General features: G+C 37.4%; 1 protein-coding gene across 6 annotated transcripts in view; it reads left to right on the forward strand.

Moving 5' to 3' along the window:
• Window positions 1-18,935, forward strand: part of Sfmbt1 (Scm like with four mbt domains 1) — a 160,133-nt gene that overhangs the window by 113,294 nt on the left and 27,904 nt on the right. For all 6 annotated transcript variants that reach the window (XM_047530992.1, XM_047530993.1, XM_047530989.1 and 3 more), the window contains 5 exons: window positions 8,776-9,022; window positions 9,646-9,740; window positions 10,258-10,359; window positions 12,090-12,240; window positions 14,746-14,828. In XM_047530992.1, the coding sequence (XP_047386948.1) occupies window positions 8,776-9,022; window positions 9,646-9,740; window positions 10,258-10,359; window positions 12,090-12,240; window positions 14,746-14,828 (678 nt within the window). The remainder of the gene's footprint in view (window positions 1-8,775; window positions 9,023-9,645; window positions 9,741-10,257; window positions 10,360-12,089; window positions 12,241-14,745; window positions 14,829-18,935) is intronic.

The raw sequence follows: 18,935 nt of genomic DNA on the forward strand, positions 1-18,935 counted from the left end.
TTTGCTCAGAAGACATTTGACCTGTCTTACTCCTACCTGCTTTCAGCAGTTCCTGTAAGTTAGTATAGCTTTTGAACTTAGCTAATATAGATTTCTTGATTATATATAATTAATTTATTGCTCATAAAATTTCTAAATTATATCTTGTCACTTTCTAGCATACCAGTAGCATTCTATATGGTACATGTGAACTGTGTTGTATGAAGGTTTTTGTTTCTTTACATTCTTGTCAATACATGTTATCTTTTTTTTTTTTTTTTGCAATTTTTTTTTTTATTGTAAACAAATGGGATACATGTTTTTTCTCTGTCTGTACATGGCGTAAAGGCATACCATTTGTGTAATCATAAATTTACATAGGGTAATGTTGTTTGATTCATTCTGCCATTTTTTCCCTTCCCCCCTCCCCTCCGACCCTTCCCCTCCATCTATACCATCCTTCCTTCCTCCATTCCTGCCCCCCTCCCTAAACCCAACTCCAACCCCAACACTAACCCTTCCCACCCCCCATTATGTGTCATCATCCACTTATTAGCGATATCATTCGTCCTTTGGTTTTTTGAGATTGGCTTATCTCACTTAGCATGATATTCTCCAGTTTCCTCCATTTGCCTGCAAATGCCATAATTTTATCGTTCTTTATGGCTGAGTAATATTCCATTGTATATATATACCACATTTTCTTTATCCATTCATCAATTGAAGGACATCTAGGTTGGTTCCACAATCTGGCTATTGTGAACTGAGCAGCTATGAACATTGATGTGGCTGTATCTCTGTAATATGCTGATTTTAAGTCCTTTGGGTATAGGCCAAGGAGTGGGATAGCTGGGTCAAATGGTGGTTCCATTCCAAGTTTTCTAAGGAATCTCCACACTGCTTTCCAGAGTGGCTGCACTAATTTGCAGCCCCACCAGCAATGTAAGAGTGTACCTTTCTCCCCACATCCTCGCCAACACCTGTTGTTGCTTGTATTCTTGATAATTGCCATTCTAATTGGGGTGAGATGGAATCTTAGGGTGGTTTTGATTTGCATTTCTCTTATTACTAGAGATGTTGAACATTTTTCCACATGTTTGTTGATTGCTTGTATATCTTCTTCTGTGAAGTGTCTATTCATTTCCTTAGCCCATTTGTCAGTTGGATTATTTACATTCTTGGTGTAGAGTTTTTTGAGTTCTTTATAGATTCTGGAGATTAGCGCTCTATCTGAAGTATGATTGGCAAAGATTTTCTCCCACTCTGTAGGCTCTTTCTTTGCATTGCTGATAGTTTCCTTTGCTGAGAGAAAGCTTTTTAGTTTGAATCTATCCCAGTTATTAATTCTTGCTTTTATTTCTTGTGCTATGGGAGTCCTGTTAAGGAAGTCTGGTCCTAAGCCGACATGTTGAAGCTCTGGACCTACTTTTTCTTCTATAAGATGCAAGGTCTCTGGTCTGATTCCGAGATCCTTAATCCATTTTGAGTTTAGTTTCGTGCATGGTGAGAGATATGGGTTTAGTTTCATTCTGTTGCATATGGATTTCCAATTCTCCCAGCACCATTTGTTGAAGAGGCTATCTTTCCTCCATTGCATATTTTTGGCCCCTTTGTCTAGTATGAGAAAATTGTATTTATTTGGGTTTGTGTCCGTGTCCTCTATTCTGTACCATTGATCCACCTTTCTATTTTGGTACCAATACCATGCCGTTTTTGTTACTGTTGCTTTGTAGTAGAGTTGAAGATCTGGTATTGCGATACCCCCTGCTTCACTCTTTCTGCCAAGGATTGCTTTAGCTATTCTGGGTTTTTTATTCTTCCAGATGAATTTCATAATTGCTTGCTCTATTTCTGTAAGGTACATCATTGGGATTTTAATTGGAATTGCATTGAATCTGTATAGCACTTTTGGTAGTATGGCCATTTTGACAATATTAATTCTTCCTATCCAAGAACATGGGAGATCTTTCCATCTTCTAAGGTTTTCTTGAATTTCTTTCTTTAGTGTTCTGTAGTTCTCATTGTAGAGGTCTTTCACCTCTTTTGTGAGATTGATTCCCAAGTACTTTATTTTTTTCGAAGCTATTGTGAATGGGGTAGTTTTCCTAATTTCTCTTTCTGAAGATTCATCGCTTATATATAAAAATGCATTAGATTTATGTGCATTGATCTTATATCCCGCTACTTTACTGAATTCACTTATGAGATCTAAAAGTTTTCTGGTGGAATTTCCTGGTTCCTCTAAGTGTACCATCATATCATCAGCAAATAGGGATAGTATCCCTTTAATTTCTTTGGTCTGTCTAATTGCTCTGGCTAGAGTTTCAAGGACGATATTGAATAGAAATGGTGAAAGAGGGCATCCCTGCCTTGTTCCAGTTTTTAGAGGGAATGCTTTCAGTTTTTCACCATTTAGAATGATATTAGCCATGGGTTTAGCGTAGATGGCCTTTACAATGTTAAGAAATGTTCCCACTATCCCTATTTTTTCTAGTGTTTTGAACATGAAGGGGTGCTGTATTTTATCAAATGCTTTTTCTGCATCTATCGAAATAATCATGTGATTCTTGACTTTAAGTCTATTGATATGGTGAGTGACATTTATTGATTTCCTGATGTTGAACCAACCTTGCATCCCTGGGATGAAACCCACTTGATCATGGTGCACTATCTTTTTAATATGTTTTTGTATGCGATTTGCTAAAATTTTGTTTAGAATTTTTGCGTCGATGTTCATTAAGGATATTGGTCTGAAATTTTCTTTCCTTGATGTGTCTCTGTCTGGTTTAGGTATCAGGGTAATATTGGCTTCATAGAATGAGTTTGGGAGAGTTCCCTCCTCTTCTATTTTCTGGAATACTTTGAGAAGTATTGGAATGAGCTCTTCTTTAAAAGTTTTGTAGAACTCGGCTGAGAACCCATCTGGTCCTGGACTTTTCTTTATTGGAAGGCTTTTGATGACTTCTTCTATTTCATTACTTGAAATTGGTCTATTTAAATTGTGTATGTCCTCCTCGTTCAGTTTAGGCAATTCATATGTCTCTAGAAACCTGTTGATGTCTTCGAAATTTTTTATTTTGTTGGAGTGTAGATTTTCAAAATAGCTTGTAATTATGTTTTGTATTTCAGTCGTGTCTGTTGTGATATTTCCTTGTTCATTCCGAATTTTAGTGATTTGGGTTTTCTCTCGTCTTCTCTTTGTTAGTGTGGCTAAAGGTTTATCAATTTTGTTTATTTTTTCGAAGAACCAACTATTTATTTTGTCAATTTTTTGTATTGTTTCTTTTGTTTCAATTTCGTTGATTTCAGCTCTCAGTTTAACTATTTCCTGCCTTCTACTACTTTTGGTGTTGGTCTGTTCTTCTTTTTCTAGGGCTTTGAGCTGTAGTGTTAGGTCATTTATTTTTTGAGTTTTACTTCTTTTATTAAATGCGCTCCATGAAATAAATTTTCCTCTAAGTACTGCTTTCATAGTGTCCCAGAGATTTTGATATGATGTTTCTTTGTTCTCGTTTACCTCTAAGAATTTTTTAATTTCCTTCCTAATATCTTCTGTTATCCATTCATCATATAGTAGCATATTGTTTAATCTCCAGGTGTTGGAGTAGTTTCTGTTTTTTACTCTTTCATTAATTTGTAACTTCAATCCATTATGATCTGATAGAATACAAGGTAGTGTCTCTATCTTCTTGTATTTGCTGACATTAGCTTTGTGGCATAATATATGGTCTATTTTAGAGAAGGATCCATGTGCTGCTGAGAAGAAAGTGTATTCGCTCTTGGTTGGATGGTATATTCTATAAATGTCTGTTAAGTCTAAATTATTGATTGTGTTATTGAGATCTATGGTTTCTTTGTTCAATTTTTGTTTGGAAGATCTGTCCAGTGGTGAAAGAGGCGTGTTAAAATCACCTAGTATTATTGTGTTATGGTCTATTTAGTTTCTAAAATTGAGAAGGATTTGTTTAACATACATGGATGAGCCACTGTTTGGGGCATAGATGTTTATGATTGTTATATCTTGCTGATTTATGCTTCCCTTAAGCAGTATGAAATGTCCTTCTTTATCCCTTCTAACTAACATTGGCTTGAAGTCCACATTATCTGAAATGAGGATGGATACTCCAGCCTTTTTGCTGAGCCCATGTGCATGGTATGTTTTTCCCCATCCTTTCACCTTTAGTCTATGGGTATCTCTTTCTATGAGGTGAGTCTCTTGCAGGCAACATATTGTTGGATCTTTCTTTTTAATCCAATCTGCCAGTCTATGTCTTTTGATTGATGAATTCAGGCCATTAACATTCAGGGTTATTATTGAGATATGATTTGTATTCCCAGTCATTTGGTTCATATTTAAAATTTTTGACACATCTTGGTTCCTCCTTTATTTGACAGTTCCTTTAGGATAATTCCTCCCTTTGCTGATTTGCTTCTTTGTTTTTTATTTCTTCCTCATGAAATATTTTGCTGAGAATGTTCTGTAATGCTGGCTTTCTTTTTGTAAATTCTTTTAGCTTTTGTTTATCATGGAATGATCTTATTTCATCGTCAAATTTGAAGGTAAGTTTTGCTGGGTATAAGATTCTTGGTTGGCATCCATTTTCTTTCAGAGCTTGAAAAATGTTGTTCCAGGCCCTTCTAGCCTTTAGGGTCTGGATTGAAAAATCTGCTGATATCCGTATTGGCTTCCCCCTGAATGTAATTTGGTTCTTTTCTCTCACAGCCTTTAAAATTCTGTCTTTATTTTGTATGTTAGGTATTTTCATTATAATGTGCCTAGGTGTGGGTCTGTTGTAATTTTGTGTATTTGGAGTCCTATAAGCCTCTTGGACTTGATCTTCCATTTCATTCTTCAGATTTGGGAAATTTTCTGATATTATTTCTTCAAATAGATTGTTCATTCCTTTGGTTTGTTTCTCTAAGCCTTCCTCAATCCCAATAATTCTCAAATTTGGCCTTTTCATGATATCCCATAGTTCTTGGAGATTCTGTTCATGATTTCTCACCATCTTCTCTGTTTGTTCAACTTTGTTTTCGATGTTAAATATTTTGTCTTCAATATCTCAAGTTCTGTCTTCCAGCTGTTCTATCCTATTGGTTATGCTTTCTATGGAGTTCTTAATTTGGTTTATTGTTTCCTTCATTTCAAGGATTTCTGTTTGTTTTTTTTTCAATATCTCTAACTCTTTATTGAAATGATCTTTTGCTTCCTGAATTTGCTCTGTTAACTGTCGATTGGTGCGATCGTTCAATGCCTGCATTTGCTCTTTCATCTCATCGTTTGCTTCCCTAATCATTTTAATTATGTACATTCTGAACTCCCTTTCTGTCATTTCTTCTGCCATGCTGTCATTGGATTTTATTGATGTAACATCTAGATTTGTTTGGGGCATTTTCTTCCCTTGTTTTTTCATATTGTTCATTAAGATGCTGCAGATTTCCTCTATCAACTTATAATGTCCCTGAAGATTGCTAGTATATCCCTTCTTATCCTTCAGTAGCCTGAAATCTTAGAGGAGGTTGATAATGCAGAGCTCCACGAAGAAGCTGCCTCTCTAGGTGTGGTAACCCTCAGGTGGCGTATATTCCCTGCTAGTGGGCAGAGGTGCCTCCACTTGTTGACCAATGGTCATCCAGTGGGAAACTAGACTGTGGGCTGAGGCAAGGCCTGTTTGTGCCTGTGTCTCTGGCTTTACCGTCCCTGTGGGAAAACCTCCCCCGGCAGGGAAGACTCACTCGGTGGGGACGTCTCGCTGGTCAGTTGCCCTCCTAAAGGTTCCCCTCAATCTACAACTACCACCTGGGCTGGACTGTCTTCCTCTGCAACGTTCCCAGGGGCCCGGACCTACGTCCTGGGCCTGGGAGCCTCACCCTTCTCAGGCGAGTCTCCTTAGGCTGCCTCTCCCAGAGAATCTGCCCGCCGCCCTGGAAACTTCGCTCCGCCCCTAGGCGTGTCTCTGTGCAGCTCTTCCAGCAAGAAGCCACCTAGCTCCTGGGACCCTGCTCTGCACCAATCGCCTGGCTATGCAGCCCCTCCCCTGAGCCACCACCTGGAGCCCCGTACAATAGCTCCGAGACCCAGAGACCCGCCACACACCTCCTCCTCCGGTTTCGGATGCAGTCACTAGGAGTCCAAACAACTCACTTCAGGTCTCCTCCTCCCGCCAACCACCCGTAGCCCTAGGCAGTCACTCCAAGTCCAAGTGACCCGCCCTGTTCCTCCTCCTCCTCCTTGGGGTAGCCTCCCGGGTGTTCAGGAGCGGTGGCTCCGAGACCAGGTGACTCACCACGCTCCTCCTCCAGGCAGGCCACCGGTGTTCAGGAGCGGTCGCTTTTAGTCCAATCAACTCACCACTCGCCTCCTCCTCTGGCAACCGCCTGTGGTTCTGATGCAGTCACTCCCAGGCTAAGCGTCCCACCGCTCTCCTCCTCCAGGCAGGCCACCAGTGTTCTGGAGCAGCTGCTCCGAGTTCAAACAGCTCGTCACGCAGCTCCTCCTCCGGCAACCGCCTGTGGCTCTGATGCAGTCACTCCCAGGTCAAGCAACACGCCGGGCTCCTCCTCCTCCTCCTCCGGGCAACCTCCCGGCACTCAGGAGCGCTCGCTCTGAGTTCAAACAGTTCACCACGCAGCTCCTCCTCTGGCAACCGCCTGTGGTTCTGATGCAGTCACTCCCAGACCAAGCATCCCGCCGCGCTCCTCCTCTTCCTCCGGGCAGTCCCCCGGCGCTCAGGAGCGCCCACTCTGAGTTCAAACAGCTCACCACGCAGCTCCTCCCCAGGCAGCCGCACGGAGCCCCAGCAGCTGCTCGAGTTCAAGCGCTGTGCTGAGCCGCCTCCTCTATGATGATCCCAGTTGTCCGTGTTTACCGTTCCGGCGGGGGGAGGGGCGTCTCGCCGAGCAACTCCACTTCACAAATTCCCTGCGTTCTGGGGCTACCGCCCCATCCAGGACGCCTCCCCAACAGGAGAGACTCACCCGGCAGCTTTGAGTTGGTCCCAAGTCTCTCACTATCTCCTCTTTTGAATCTTGCGTCGTGGAGCAGCGTGAAATGCAGCTGACCTCTAGTCCGCCATCTTGGCCCCCCCATGTTATCTTTTTGATTATAGCTATTCTAGTGATTATGGTATCTCATTTTGATTTGCTTTTCCTAAGGGGCTAATGAGGTCAGGCATCTTTTTATGTACTTACTGATCACTCATGTATCATTTTCAGAGCAGTGTCTTTGCGCATTTTAAAATTGGGTTGTCTTTTTATTATTGAATTATAAGAGTTTCTTACACATTCTAGATACAAATACAGATCAGATATTTGATTTGCAATCATCATGTTCCCTAAGTTGTCTTACCATTTGTTGCATAAAAATTTCTATTTTGATATAGTCCAATTTATCTATTTTTTTCTTACGTTGCTTATGCTTTTAGGGTCAGGTCTAAGAAAGTTTTGCTTAACCCAAGGTCAAGAAGGCATTTTTGTATTTTCTTCTAATTGTTTTAAAGTTCTAGCTCTTAAATCTAATTCTATGATCTGTTCACATACCCTTTTAAATCTTGACTGGTGAAAATACTCTATTTTGAGCTATTCTTTATTTTTTGCACTCTGACTCATTTCATTGTGTTTAGTCAGGGTCTGGTATGTACCAAATACTCAGTAAAATTTGAAGGAATGAGTGAATCAGGAACAAATGAACTGATAAAATACCCTGCTCTTTATTGACCATGATTCTACTGTCTGGAAATATTTAGCTATGAATGTGTTCCTTCATTCATTCTTAAGTTCTTTTTTATACCTGGATATGACAATTTCACTGAGCAGTTCTTACTCAGAAAAAAGTGTAAGATTGAATGTTAAGAAATGGTTAGGTGGTGATTTTGAAATGAGTGTTTTTGTAGTGCTATGGATTAAAACCAGGTCCTCATGTATGCTAAGCAAGTGCTCTCCCACTACGCTACATCTGAGTCCCTTCTTTTCTTCTTTCCTTCCTTCTTTTCTTTTTCCTTTTTTAAAAATTTTTTTGGTTTTGGAGATTGAACCCAGACCTTGAGCCTGTTAGGCAAGTACTCTACCACTAAGCTACATCCCCAGGACTTCCTTTTCTATTCTTTATTGTTGGTTTTTATATATCTAGATAGAATTGAATTTTCACTTTCCTTTGTGTAATCAGAAGTTCTTCCTGTGTTGATTAAAACATTGTGAAAGGAGTAAAAAATCAAAACCAAAGTGCCATCAGAAGTTAAGTGGATGAATTATTGCCCATTTATAATCTGAAATATCATAAAACAGTTTAAAGAATGAGGAAGATTTACATTTGCTGTAATAAAAAGATATTTTTGATGTATTAAGTGAAGAACAAATTAAAAAACAGTTTATGGTATTCCCATTTTGAAAAAAGTAAGAGAGAAAGAGGCAGAGGTGGAAAATGACTTCTATGTAGAAAAAGAATATATGCCAAATGTTTACTATGGTTAGTTCTTAGAAGTGGAATTACAGGAGACTCTGACCTGTTGGATTTTTTTCTTTAATGATGATCATATTTGCATTTATAATCAGATTATAACGATGATATTTTAAAAATTCTCAAAATGTTCTAGAGAGATTTGTTAGAATAATTTTATTATATTTTTTCTGTATTTTCTTATTTCAAAGTAATACTATAAGAGGCTTGTGTGATAGACAATTTGATATAACTGACTTTGAATGTCTAAAAATATGAAGGATAGTTTGAGATCATTTAGAACTTTAAAAAACCTCATATTAACTTCTCTTATTTAATTATTTTACTTCTTTAACCTACAGCTCCGCAATGGACGGAATCCCTTAGATCTCATTGCTCCAGGATCCAGGCTAGAATGCCAAGCTTTTCGGGACACTTTAAGCACGTGGATAGTTACTGTAGTAGAAAACATTGGGGGACGACTGAAGCTGCGTTATGAAGGAGTTGAAAGTCCCAACAATTTTGAACATTGGTTGTATTACTTGGATCCATTTCTTCATCATGTTGGTTGGGCTGCTCAACAGGGATATGAGCTTCAGCCTCCATTAGGTGAAAACTAATGAATTTTTCTATCAACACTTACATTATTATATTACATTATTATTAATATCTATGAGACTTAAAAATACAGTCTATATATTTTGAAAGCTTTTGTTCACATAGAAGAATTTGCCACAAACATGTGACATTATTAATTGCCTGCTTTTCTTTTGGTTTGCTTGTACTTATAATATACCTCACACATATTGCTATCCCTCAGAGATTCTGCCCTAACCTATACTGACCCCTTATCAGATTTAAAAAAAAATTCTCTAGGTAGTATTCAGATAGGTGTATATAGCAACTTGAGTTCATAGGAAGTTGGTCATTAGAGAAAATTATAATAATCATTATTTAGATAAATTATCATTTATTACTATATGCCCTTGTTTGGATGTATATTATTTTATAGTTTACAGCAGTCCTTATGATCTTATTGTAGGTATTTTCACAAAACCTAACTGGGCCTGATACTGAGGTTAAGGTGCAAATTCTTTTGAGTGAAGATGAGTATAAAACAATGGGACTATTTCCAGTGGAAAGTATTTTTTTATTGTTGTCTATATGAATGCTTTCAGAATAGTTAAAAAGTATATAGATTTTCTAAAGCATTCTGTCTTGTCTTAATGAAGCCATCAGACATCTGAAAAATGAAACTGAGTGGCAGGAGATTTTGGCTAAAGTGAAAGAGGAAGAGGAAGAGCCATTACCATCTTACTTATTTAAGGTAAAACAAAAACATGTGATAAACAGGTATTCTTCTCCTTACAATAGAGTAAAACAAAGCAGGGTTGGGAAGAGAAAAGTGAAGAATAAGCCCTGCAGGTAGGAGATTGCTGTGGGCTCTGTAGGAAGGGGAAGAGAGGTTAAGGTTGGAGGAGGAATCACCCTTACTTTCTTCTGACATTTGTTCTCCCCATGTCCTCTTAAAGCGATTTGAATATTTTCTACTCTTGACTACATAGTTCTAACTTACTATAAAATATATATATATATATAAAATATATAAAATATATTTGGTTTTTCCTCCAGATGTTCCTTGTGTTTCAAATGTAGTGAATAGGAGTACTTTCACTGTTGTTTGATCCTGAACAGTTTTTTCCAGGGAAAAAAATTAGAGGATTTACCAAAAGCTGCACAGTTCCATTATTTGAATTAATTAGAGCAATGTTCAGTTACATATGAACTTTATAAAACTAATACAAAAATACTATTTTAATTCTCTTTTGGTGTTTGCATTTCAGGATAAACAAGTTATTGGCATTCATACATTCTCTGTAAATATGAAATTGGAAGCTGTGGACCCCTGGTCTCCTTTTGGGATCTCTCCTGCTACAGTCGTTAAGGTAAAGTGGAGCAATTCTCTTGGTAAGAATTCCCATCAGGGTGACTGGTATAAGAAATCATAGTGTTCTGATCTTCATACTCTACTAATCCAACTCATTGTTATTTGGTCAGAATTACTTCTGAGCACATTTTGTATTTTATACTGTCCAGTTTTCTGTGACCTCTTATTTCTTTAGAGCTTGGTAGCCCTAACCAACCAACAGACTAGGGCCTGGCCACCAGAGTTGTGAGGGAGCCCATTCTTTGGGGCAGTCCTAGTTTAACTGATTTATAGGCATTGGTGTCTATAAAGTATGGAGGCAGGTGGTGTCATCACCATCCAACCAGGTGCAGGGCTTGTTACAATGAGGAGATGTGTGGGGGCAATTAGTGTCACAAGATCTGGCAGTAAGATGGCTATGGCCATTATTCCAGATTCAGATTTCAGTTGTTCAGAAATACTTAACAGCATGTCTTGATTTTTCCCTGTGTGAAATAAAAGGTTTGGATGAGGTAAAAAAAAAAAAAAAAAAAAGAAAGAAAGAAAGAAAAAAAGGGCTCTTACAAGGAGCAACCATAAGAGCTGAGCATTTTGTCAAGGTCCAGTATTTGTTTACTACATAAGGAAGGGGTTTCAGTTTAGGACTAGAGCAGAAGCCCATTTACTGAAAGTGTAATTTATGTTGGAGCATGACTAGACAATAATCGCTTGAATGATGCATCATCTGACCCATATAGATAAATAATTTTCCTTGTCTTGCTAGAAAATTATTCTCAGATCATGGAGGGATTCTGAATCTGTAAGTAGGGTCTTAAGACCCTATTTGGAATCTTTCAGAAATGTGAGCTGGTTAGGAGCCAGAAGAAGATCATTACTTTCTCTTCTTTGGCATTTGAAACTGGGCTAGGATCTAAAAACTTAAATTGTTTTAGTCAGCTTTTGTATCACTGTGACCAAAATACTAACAATAACTTAGAGGAGGAAATGTTTATTTGGGGTTCATGGCTCAGTCCATAGATTGCCAACTCCATTGCTCTGGGCCCAAGATGAGGTAGCACATCATGGTAGAAGGGACCACCTAAGGAAAGCTACTCACTTCATGGCATAGTCTGGAAGCAGAATGGTAGGGGGAACTTACCACAGGAGAAAGACCCTTTCAGGGCACACCCCCAGTGACTCACCTCCTTCATTTACACCCCACCTGCCTACAATTGCTACCCATTCAGTTCATTCAGAATAGAATAAACTGATCAGGTTACAGCTCTCATAATCATTTTACCTCTGAATATTCTTGCATTAACAGCAGCTTTTGGGGCATACCTCATATTTACACCATTATATTAGTGTAGTTGATCCCTTGCTAAGTTTAAGCTAAATTTTGTTTGGAGACCAACTACTTGGTTTGAATCCAGATTCTGATTTTCCTGGCTTTGTACCCTGGGGCAAGTTATTTAACCTTTCTTTAAACTCTTTATCTTGCAAGGTGGAGTTGGTAATGGTATCTACCTCACTAGATGGTTAGAAAGATTAAAATTGAATTAATATACAAAAAGCATTTAATTAAAATAGTACCTGATATTGAGTTATTTTTCAATTGTTTAGCATTATTAATACCCAGTGGGACTATGAACTATTATAATGTGTTTGACTATGCCAAGGAAAAACATATATGTGTACATGTATGTATATACATTTATACATGTACACACACATAAAACCATTTGTGTATTTTATCTGTTGTGTGAACAGGTTTTTGATGAGAAGTACTTTCTGGTGGAAATGGATGACTTGCGACCTGGGGACCATGCACGGCGATCGTTTGTATGCCACGTCAACAGTCCTGGCATCTTTCCTGTGCAGTGGAGTCTGAAGAATGGTCTACACATCAGCCCGCCTCCAGGTGCACATTTACACTCTTCTGTCTTGTTTCTTGAGATGAGATGTGTCAGATGGCATTTCTAGAACCTTTTGTCCTCCTTGTGTTCTTTATATTTTGGGGACCTGAGACAAGTGTAAATGAAGTCTGGATTCCATATTTACATTTTGAAAGTTATAAATCAAGCTAAGAATCTGTTAAGAGTATGTTCTTTCCTTGTACTTTGAGAACATATCTACATAACCAGATTGCCTGGTTCAAGTCCAGGTTCTGTGCTGGCTCCTTAGCCATTCCATTCCATCTTGTGTTTTGATGGGAGGTCACTGAGGGGTGAACTCAGATGCACACTGAGCATTGGGAGTGGCTTGTGAGAAGAGCCTTAACAGCTAGAGCTAGAAGGTAGGTTATTAATTTTTAGGTGTCTGGGCCTTGTGGGAAGTTATGATCAAGATAGGACTCAGAGGCTTTAGATAGAAAAATAAAAGCTTATTTTCCTGGTGTTTGCAACTTATAATGCCTTTTAATCAAGGCATTTAATTATGATTTAGTTGAGCTTGACTGAAGTTTTTAATATTTTTAAACCTAGAGTATCTGGAAAATGTCAGATGACTATCTGATCTTTTATATCAGCAAGTTCGATTATTTGACCAGTGGTCCGTGTGTACTTCATTAATAGGTTTTTGGTAAGCATGGCTTTACCTTCTAAATGCTGATTGCTTGAACACTGGGCTAGATGTACTCTTTGTGTTAAAAAGAGCCATAAACTCAAAATTTTTTGCCTTCCATTCAGCCAGTAAACATTTATGGAATGTTTGCTGTGAACCAAACATTGAGCTTATCATCATTGGGGAGAGAAAAATGAGCACAACACAGTTCTCTTCAAGGAGTGAATAGGGGAAAATACAGAATTTCCCAGATTTTCCTCCATCAGTCAGCAAACTGTAAGAGGGTGTTGTATGGAACACCTATAGAAGGATGTTCTTGCTCGGTAGGAATGCTCGGGCTTGCCGCCTTCATGTGAAAAGGAAAAAAACAGTTATTAAAGATGTTGGAGCTTTTAGCATTATTGTAGACAAGCCAACTGCCTTGTAAATAAGAAGGTAGTCGATTATGAAAGTGAAAATGACAAAATGTACTGTCGAGAAACAAGGTGGGAACAGAGGGAGTGTGGTACCTTTCTCACTTGCATGAGAAAGTTAAGTAAAGGGCTAAAGGAGGGCATAGTCTTGAGTAGCCTCCTCTGTGCCTTTGCAGTATTAAGCTCCATGAAGGCAGGGAGAAGTTCAAACAGTGAGCAGACAGGCCTTAACAGGCTTTTTACACACAGATGGTGCTGAGTCAAGTCATTGGATTGGAGATGCTTCTATCAAGAACCTTGGCAGACTAAAGTAGGGAATTAAGCTCAATTTTTTCTGAAATGAATTAACGATTCAGATTATAAGAGCATTGAGATTTTTTTTTTTTTTTTTTTTTTCCGGTGCTGGGGATTGACCCAGGGCCTTGTACTTGCAAGGCAAGCACTCTACCAACTGAACTATATCCCCAGCCCGAGCATTGAGATTTTTAAAGTGTGCTTTTCTAATTGTTATGTAGCAATTATATGTATACAGGTTACAATGTGGCATTTTAATACATACAAATAATGTATAACGATCAGTTGAGGGTGATCAACATATCTATTTGACTTCCGAGGGAGTGTGTGTATATGTGTGTGTGTGTGCGTGTGTGTGTGTGTGTGTGTTGAGACCATTATAGATCTTCTCTACTAGCTGTTTTGAAATAGTCAATTAATTCTCATCAACCATAGTTACCCTCCTGTTTTGAAAGCAGAAGTTATTCCCTTTATTCAGCTGTACCCCTGTGTCTATTAACTGTCCTCTCTCCATCTCTCAGAACTTTGAGTTTCTGTAGTATATGAATCTGAAAACAGTGCTAAGAGCATTGTATTGCTGTTAGCTAAGACATGTTTAAAGAAATAGCCTGATCAAAGAAAAAACCTTCACTTATTAAACAGTACTGTTTGTTATCTCTTTTCCTTCAGAGCTTTATGTTCTAATAAATTTGATAATAAGACTAGATTCATATGTGTAAATCAAGTCTGGTCATAACTGCCAAATTCTTTTGGTAAATTGCTGTCAACTAATCATATAAAATACTGCTTAATTTCAAATATCATTAAAAGAGATTGCTTTTAAAATACAGAGAAATATCCTAAAGATGCAATATGTTAAATGATTCTAGTTAAAAAAAAATTGCTCAAAAATAAATGCCCAATTTGAAATTTTAAATTCTGAAGAATTTCTTTGTATAGTTTGACCAGAGTTGTTTTATTTTTATAAAATTAAATATGTAGACCCTAGCACTGAAAAATTAACTGTGGTTTGGATTTATGAAGTGTTTTTTAAGCTCTCTAAAATGATCAAAAATCCTTAAATTAGCAACATTGGAAGGTATGGATGGACACATGGCGGAAGGGTAAACCTAGGCAAGCATGTGTGGTGCAAATCATTGCTCTTTGTCTCCATGTAGGCTACCCACACCAGGACTTCGACTGGGCCGACTACCTCAAACAGTGTGGTGCTGAAGCTGCTCCCCAGAGGTGCTTTCCTCCGGTAAGACCCCTCATGACCACTGCTCCAGGACTGCTGGGGCTGCTGTTCTTCCCTTGCTTTTTATGACTATTACTCTCAAACTATTATCTCACTCAATCCGATTAACCACCTTGTTGATTATAGTAAAAGGATCCAAAGAAAAATACATTCACTGCAGATGTTAATTAATGTACTAATTATGTTCGTTTTTTTTAAGTTTATAAAAAAAAGCTTTTAAGCTTTTTTAAGCTTTGTTTTCTTAACTGAGATGTGAATTTGACATTTTATAATTTGATGGTTCAATAATAAGAAAAAATGTTGAAATGTAATATGTAGAAAAATTGTTAAGCTTATTTAAAAATATTTCTATTCAAATAATACATGCACATGCTTAAAAAGCCAAAGAGCAGTGGAAAGCTTAGAACATAGAACAGTAGTCCCTAGCCTTATACTTTTCCACATCCTCCCTTTCCAGAAAGTGACTGCTTCCTATTCTTCTCACTGTAATTCTGGTATTAAGACTTCTTCATTTTCAAAATAATATGCTGTAGTCTTTTAGGCATTGATTTTAGACACATTTATTGATTCTATATTATAGTAAATGAGCATTTAGCTATTTTACATTACCTTTCCTCTCTGTCTACAAAAATTTACATTCCTTAAACCCTGTTTCAGGATGCTATTTTTGTAGATACTATATATTTGAAAATGTCTTCATTCTGTTATTTGATTTATAGTTGGACGACTTAATATTGAATTTTAGGTTGGAAGTTATGTTAGAATTTTGAAAACATTACTCAATTGATTTTTCAAAAAATTTTTTGTAGTTATAAATGGATAGAATTCCTTTATTTTATTTGTTTATTTTTTTGTGGTGTTAAGGATGGAACTCAGTGCCTCACATGTCCTAGGCAAGTGCTCTGCCACTGAGCTACAGCCCCAGCCCTCAATTTCTTAACTTATAGTGGTCTAGTGTTGCTGTCAAGAAGTTGAAAGCCATTTTTAATCTTGATCTTTTGTAGATGACCTGCCTTTTCCCCCCTGATGAAATGTTATAAAATCTTTTTGTCATTGCTTCTCCTGGTAATACACCCTTGATGTAGGATTGCAACCTTGTGTGGGGTTCTCAGTGGACACATTCCCTTTGGATACTTTCTTTCTGGGAAAATCTCTTGAATCACTTCTTTGATTTCCTTCCTTCTGTTTTTTTTCTCTGTTTTTGGAATTTCTTTATTTGGATGGTTGCCCCCTGATCAGTCCTCTACTTTAATCTCTATTTTCTGTTTCTTAGTCTTTGGTCTTTGTGCTTTGCTTTCTGGAGTAGTTCCTAAACTTTATCTTTCAATGCTTAACTTTTGAGTTTTTAATTTTTTATATTCCAGAACTATTTGTCTTCTCTGACTAATTCATCATTTTTATGAGTATACCATTTAAAAATTTTTTTAAAACTTTCTCTCTCTCTCTCTCTCTCTCTCTCTCTCTCTCTCTCTATATATATATATATATATATATATACATATATATATGACAGTAGAGTATATTTTAATGTATTTTACATACATGGAGTATAACTTCCCATTTTTATGGTTGTACATGATGTGGAGTTATACTGGTCATGCATTTATATATGAACATAGGAAAATGATGTCCCATTCATTCCACTGTCTTTCCCATTCCCATCCCCTCCCTTCCCTTCATTCCCCTTTGTCTAATCCAGAGTACTTTATTCTTCCCTACCACCCTCACCATTGTGTGTTAGCATAGGCATATCAGAGAGAACATTTGGCCTTTGGTTTTTTGGGGTTGGCTTGTTTTACTTAGCATGATAGTCTCCAGTTCCATCCATTTACTGGCAAATGCCATAATTTCATTCTTCTTTATGACTCAGTAATATTCTATTGTGTATATATACCACATTTTCTTTATCCATCCATCTGTTGAAGGGCACGTGGGTTGGTTCCATAGCTTAGCTATAGTGAATTGAGATGCTATAAACATTGATGTGGCCACATCACTATAGTATGCTGATTTTAAGTCTTTTGAGTATATACTGAGAGTGGGATAGCTGGGTCAAATGGTAGTTCCATTCCAAGTTTTCTGAAGAATCTCCATACTGCTTTCCAGAGTGGTTACACCAATTTGCATTCCCACCAGCAATGTACGAGTGTACCTTTATCCCCACATTCTCTCCAACATTTATTGTTGCTTGTATTCTTGGTAATTGTCATTCTGACTGGAGAGGGATGGAATCTCAGTATAGTTTTAATTTTGTGTTTCTCTAGTATACCATTCTTGTTTTAAGGATGCAGTAGTTTTTCCTCTCTCAGAGGATATTAACACCCTTGCTTGATGAGAAATTGTCTTGCTGATCTCTGCTTTCTCCAAGTTGCTTGTTTTATCTGTTTTGATTTCTGACTTTCATATTCTTATGTATCTGGTAATTCTTATATGCTTATATTTAAGAATGGGGAAATAAAAGAAAAATCTGATTGGAAACTCTTAATTATGTTGATGGGACTTATCAACCTTGAAGTTTCCTGCAGGACATGATCTGACTGACCATTTGTTGGGGAAACCCAAATCCTTATCTTTTTTTCTTTTTGGGCTTTTCATATCATCACAAGAAGTCTCTTTCAATCCCCTGCCTGACTGGTATCTGATTCTATCAGTTCTTAGTTTTCTTTGCTGCCAATTTAGATTCACTTTTCATTGCTGTGCTATAATATAACATAATACAACATAACACAACACAGTGGTCACCCTGTATATTCATTACCCATTCATTACCCACTACATACTTGCCCTTAACAACTCCTGTGTCCTCCTGCCCAGGGATCTTTGTTTTTCCCTATCCAGAGGCTAAATCTCACCTTCTGTATGGAGGGAAAGAGACAGTTGCCCTGGGGGATTGGGTGGGGTGGAGTAGAGGACCTCCAGGTGTTACCAACGAATCCTTCTTGTTTAACTATTTCTTTTCCACCTCCAGTTTCCTAGTACTTGGTTTTTCCAGTTCTTAGTTTTTTGTTTTTTTTTTTTTTAGTTCTTAGCTTTTTTACTGTCAACTTAGATTCATCTTTCATTATATGCTTAGATAATAGACCTTATTTTGAATTTTAGTTTATAAAATATTGTTTCAACACATCAAAAATATACCACGGGAGCTGGGGAGATAGCTCAGTTGGTAAAGTGCTTGCCTTGCAAGCACAAGGCCCTGGGTTCGATCCCCAGCACCACACAAAAAAAAAAAAAAAAAAAAAAAATATATATATATATATATATATATATACCACGATCAAGTGGGTTTCACTTCAGGGATAAAAGGTTGGTTCAACATATGCAAATCAATAAATGTAATTCACTACTTAAATAGAATTAAGGACAAGAATCACATGATCATCTCAATAGATGAAGAAAAGGCCTTTGATATAATTCTGTACCCATTCATATTAAAAATGCTAGAGAAGGTAGGGATTGAAGGAATTTACCTCAGTATTATAAAGGCTGTTTGTGACAAACCCAAAGACAACATCATAGTGAATGGAGAAAAACTACAAGCATTTCTTCTGAAATCAGAAACAAGACAAGGCCATCTACTCACTTCTATTCACTATAGTCCTTGAAACATTAGGCGGAACTATCAGGCAAGAAAAGAAAATCAAAGGGATACAAATAGGAAAAGAAGTCAAACCATCTGTTGCTGATGACACGATCCTATATCTAGAAGACCCAAAAAAATCTACCAGAAAATTTCTAGAGCTTATAAATGAGTTCAGCAAAGTAGAAGGATGCAAGATCAACACCCATAAGTCAATAGCTTTCCTGTACTCACAACAGCTGAGGAAGAAATCAGTAAAACTATTCCATTCACAATAACCTCAAAAAAACAAAAAAAGAAAGAAAAAGAAACTTGGAAATTAATCTAAGGAAATAAAAGAGCTCTACAATGAAAATTATAGAACACTGAAGAAAGAAATTAAAGAAGACTTTAGAAGATGGAAAGATACCTCATGTTCCTGGATAGGTAGAATTATTATTGTCAAATTGGCTATACTACCAAAAGCAATATGTAGATTCAATGAAATCCCCATCAAAATACCAATGACATAAAGATAGTGGAAAGAATCTGAC

This window comes from Sciurus carolinensis, chromosome 17 (genome assembly GCF_902686445.1).
Source record: "Sciurus carolinensis chromosome 17, mSciCar1.2, whole genome shotgun sequence".
Classification (NCBI taxonomy): Eukaryota; Metazoa; Chordata; class Mammalia; order Rodentia; family Sciuridae; genus Sciurus; species Sciurus carolinensis.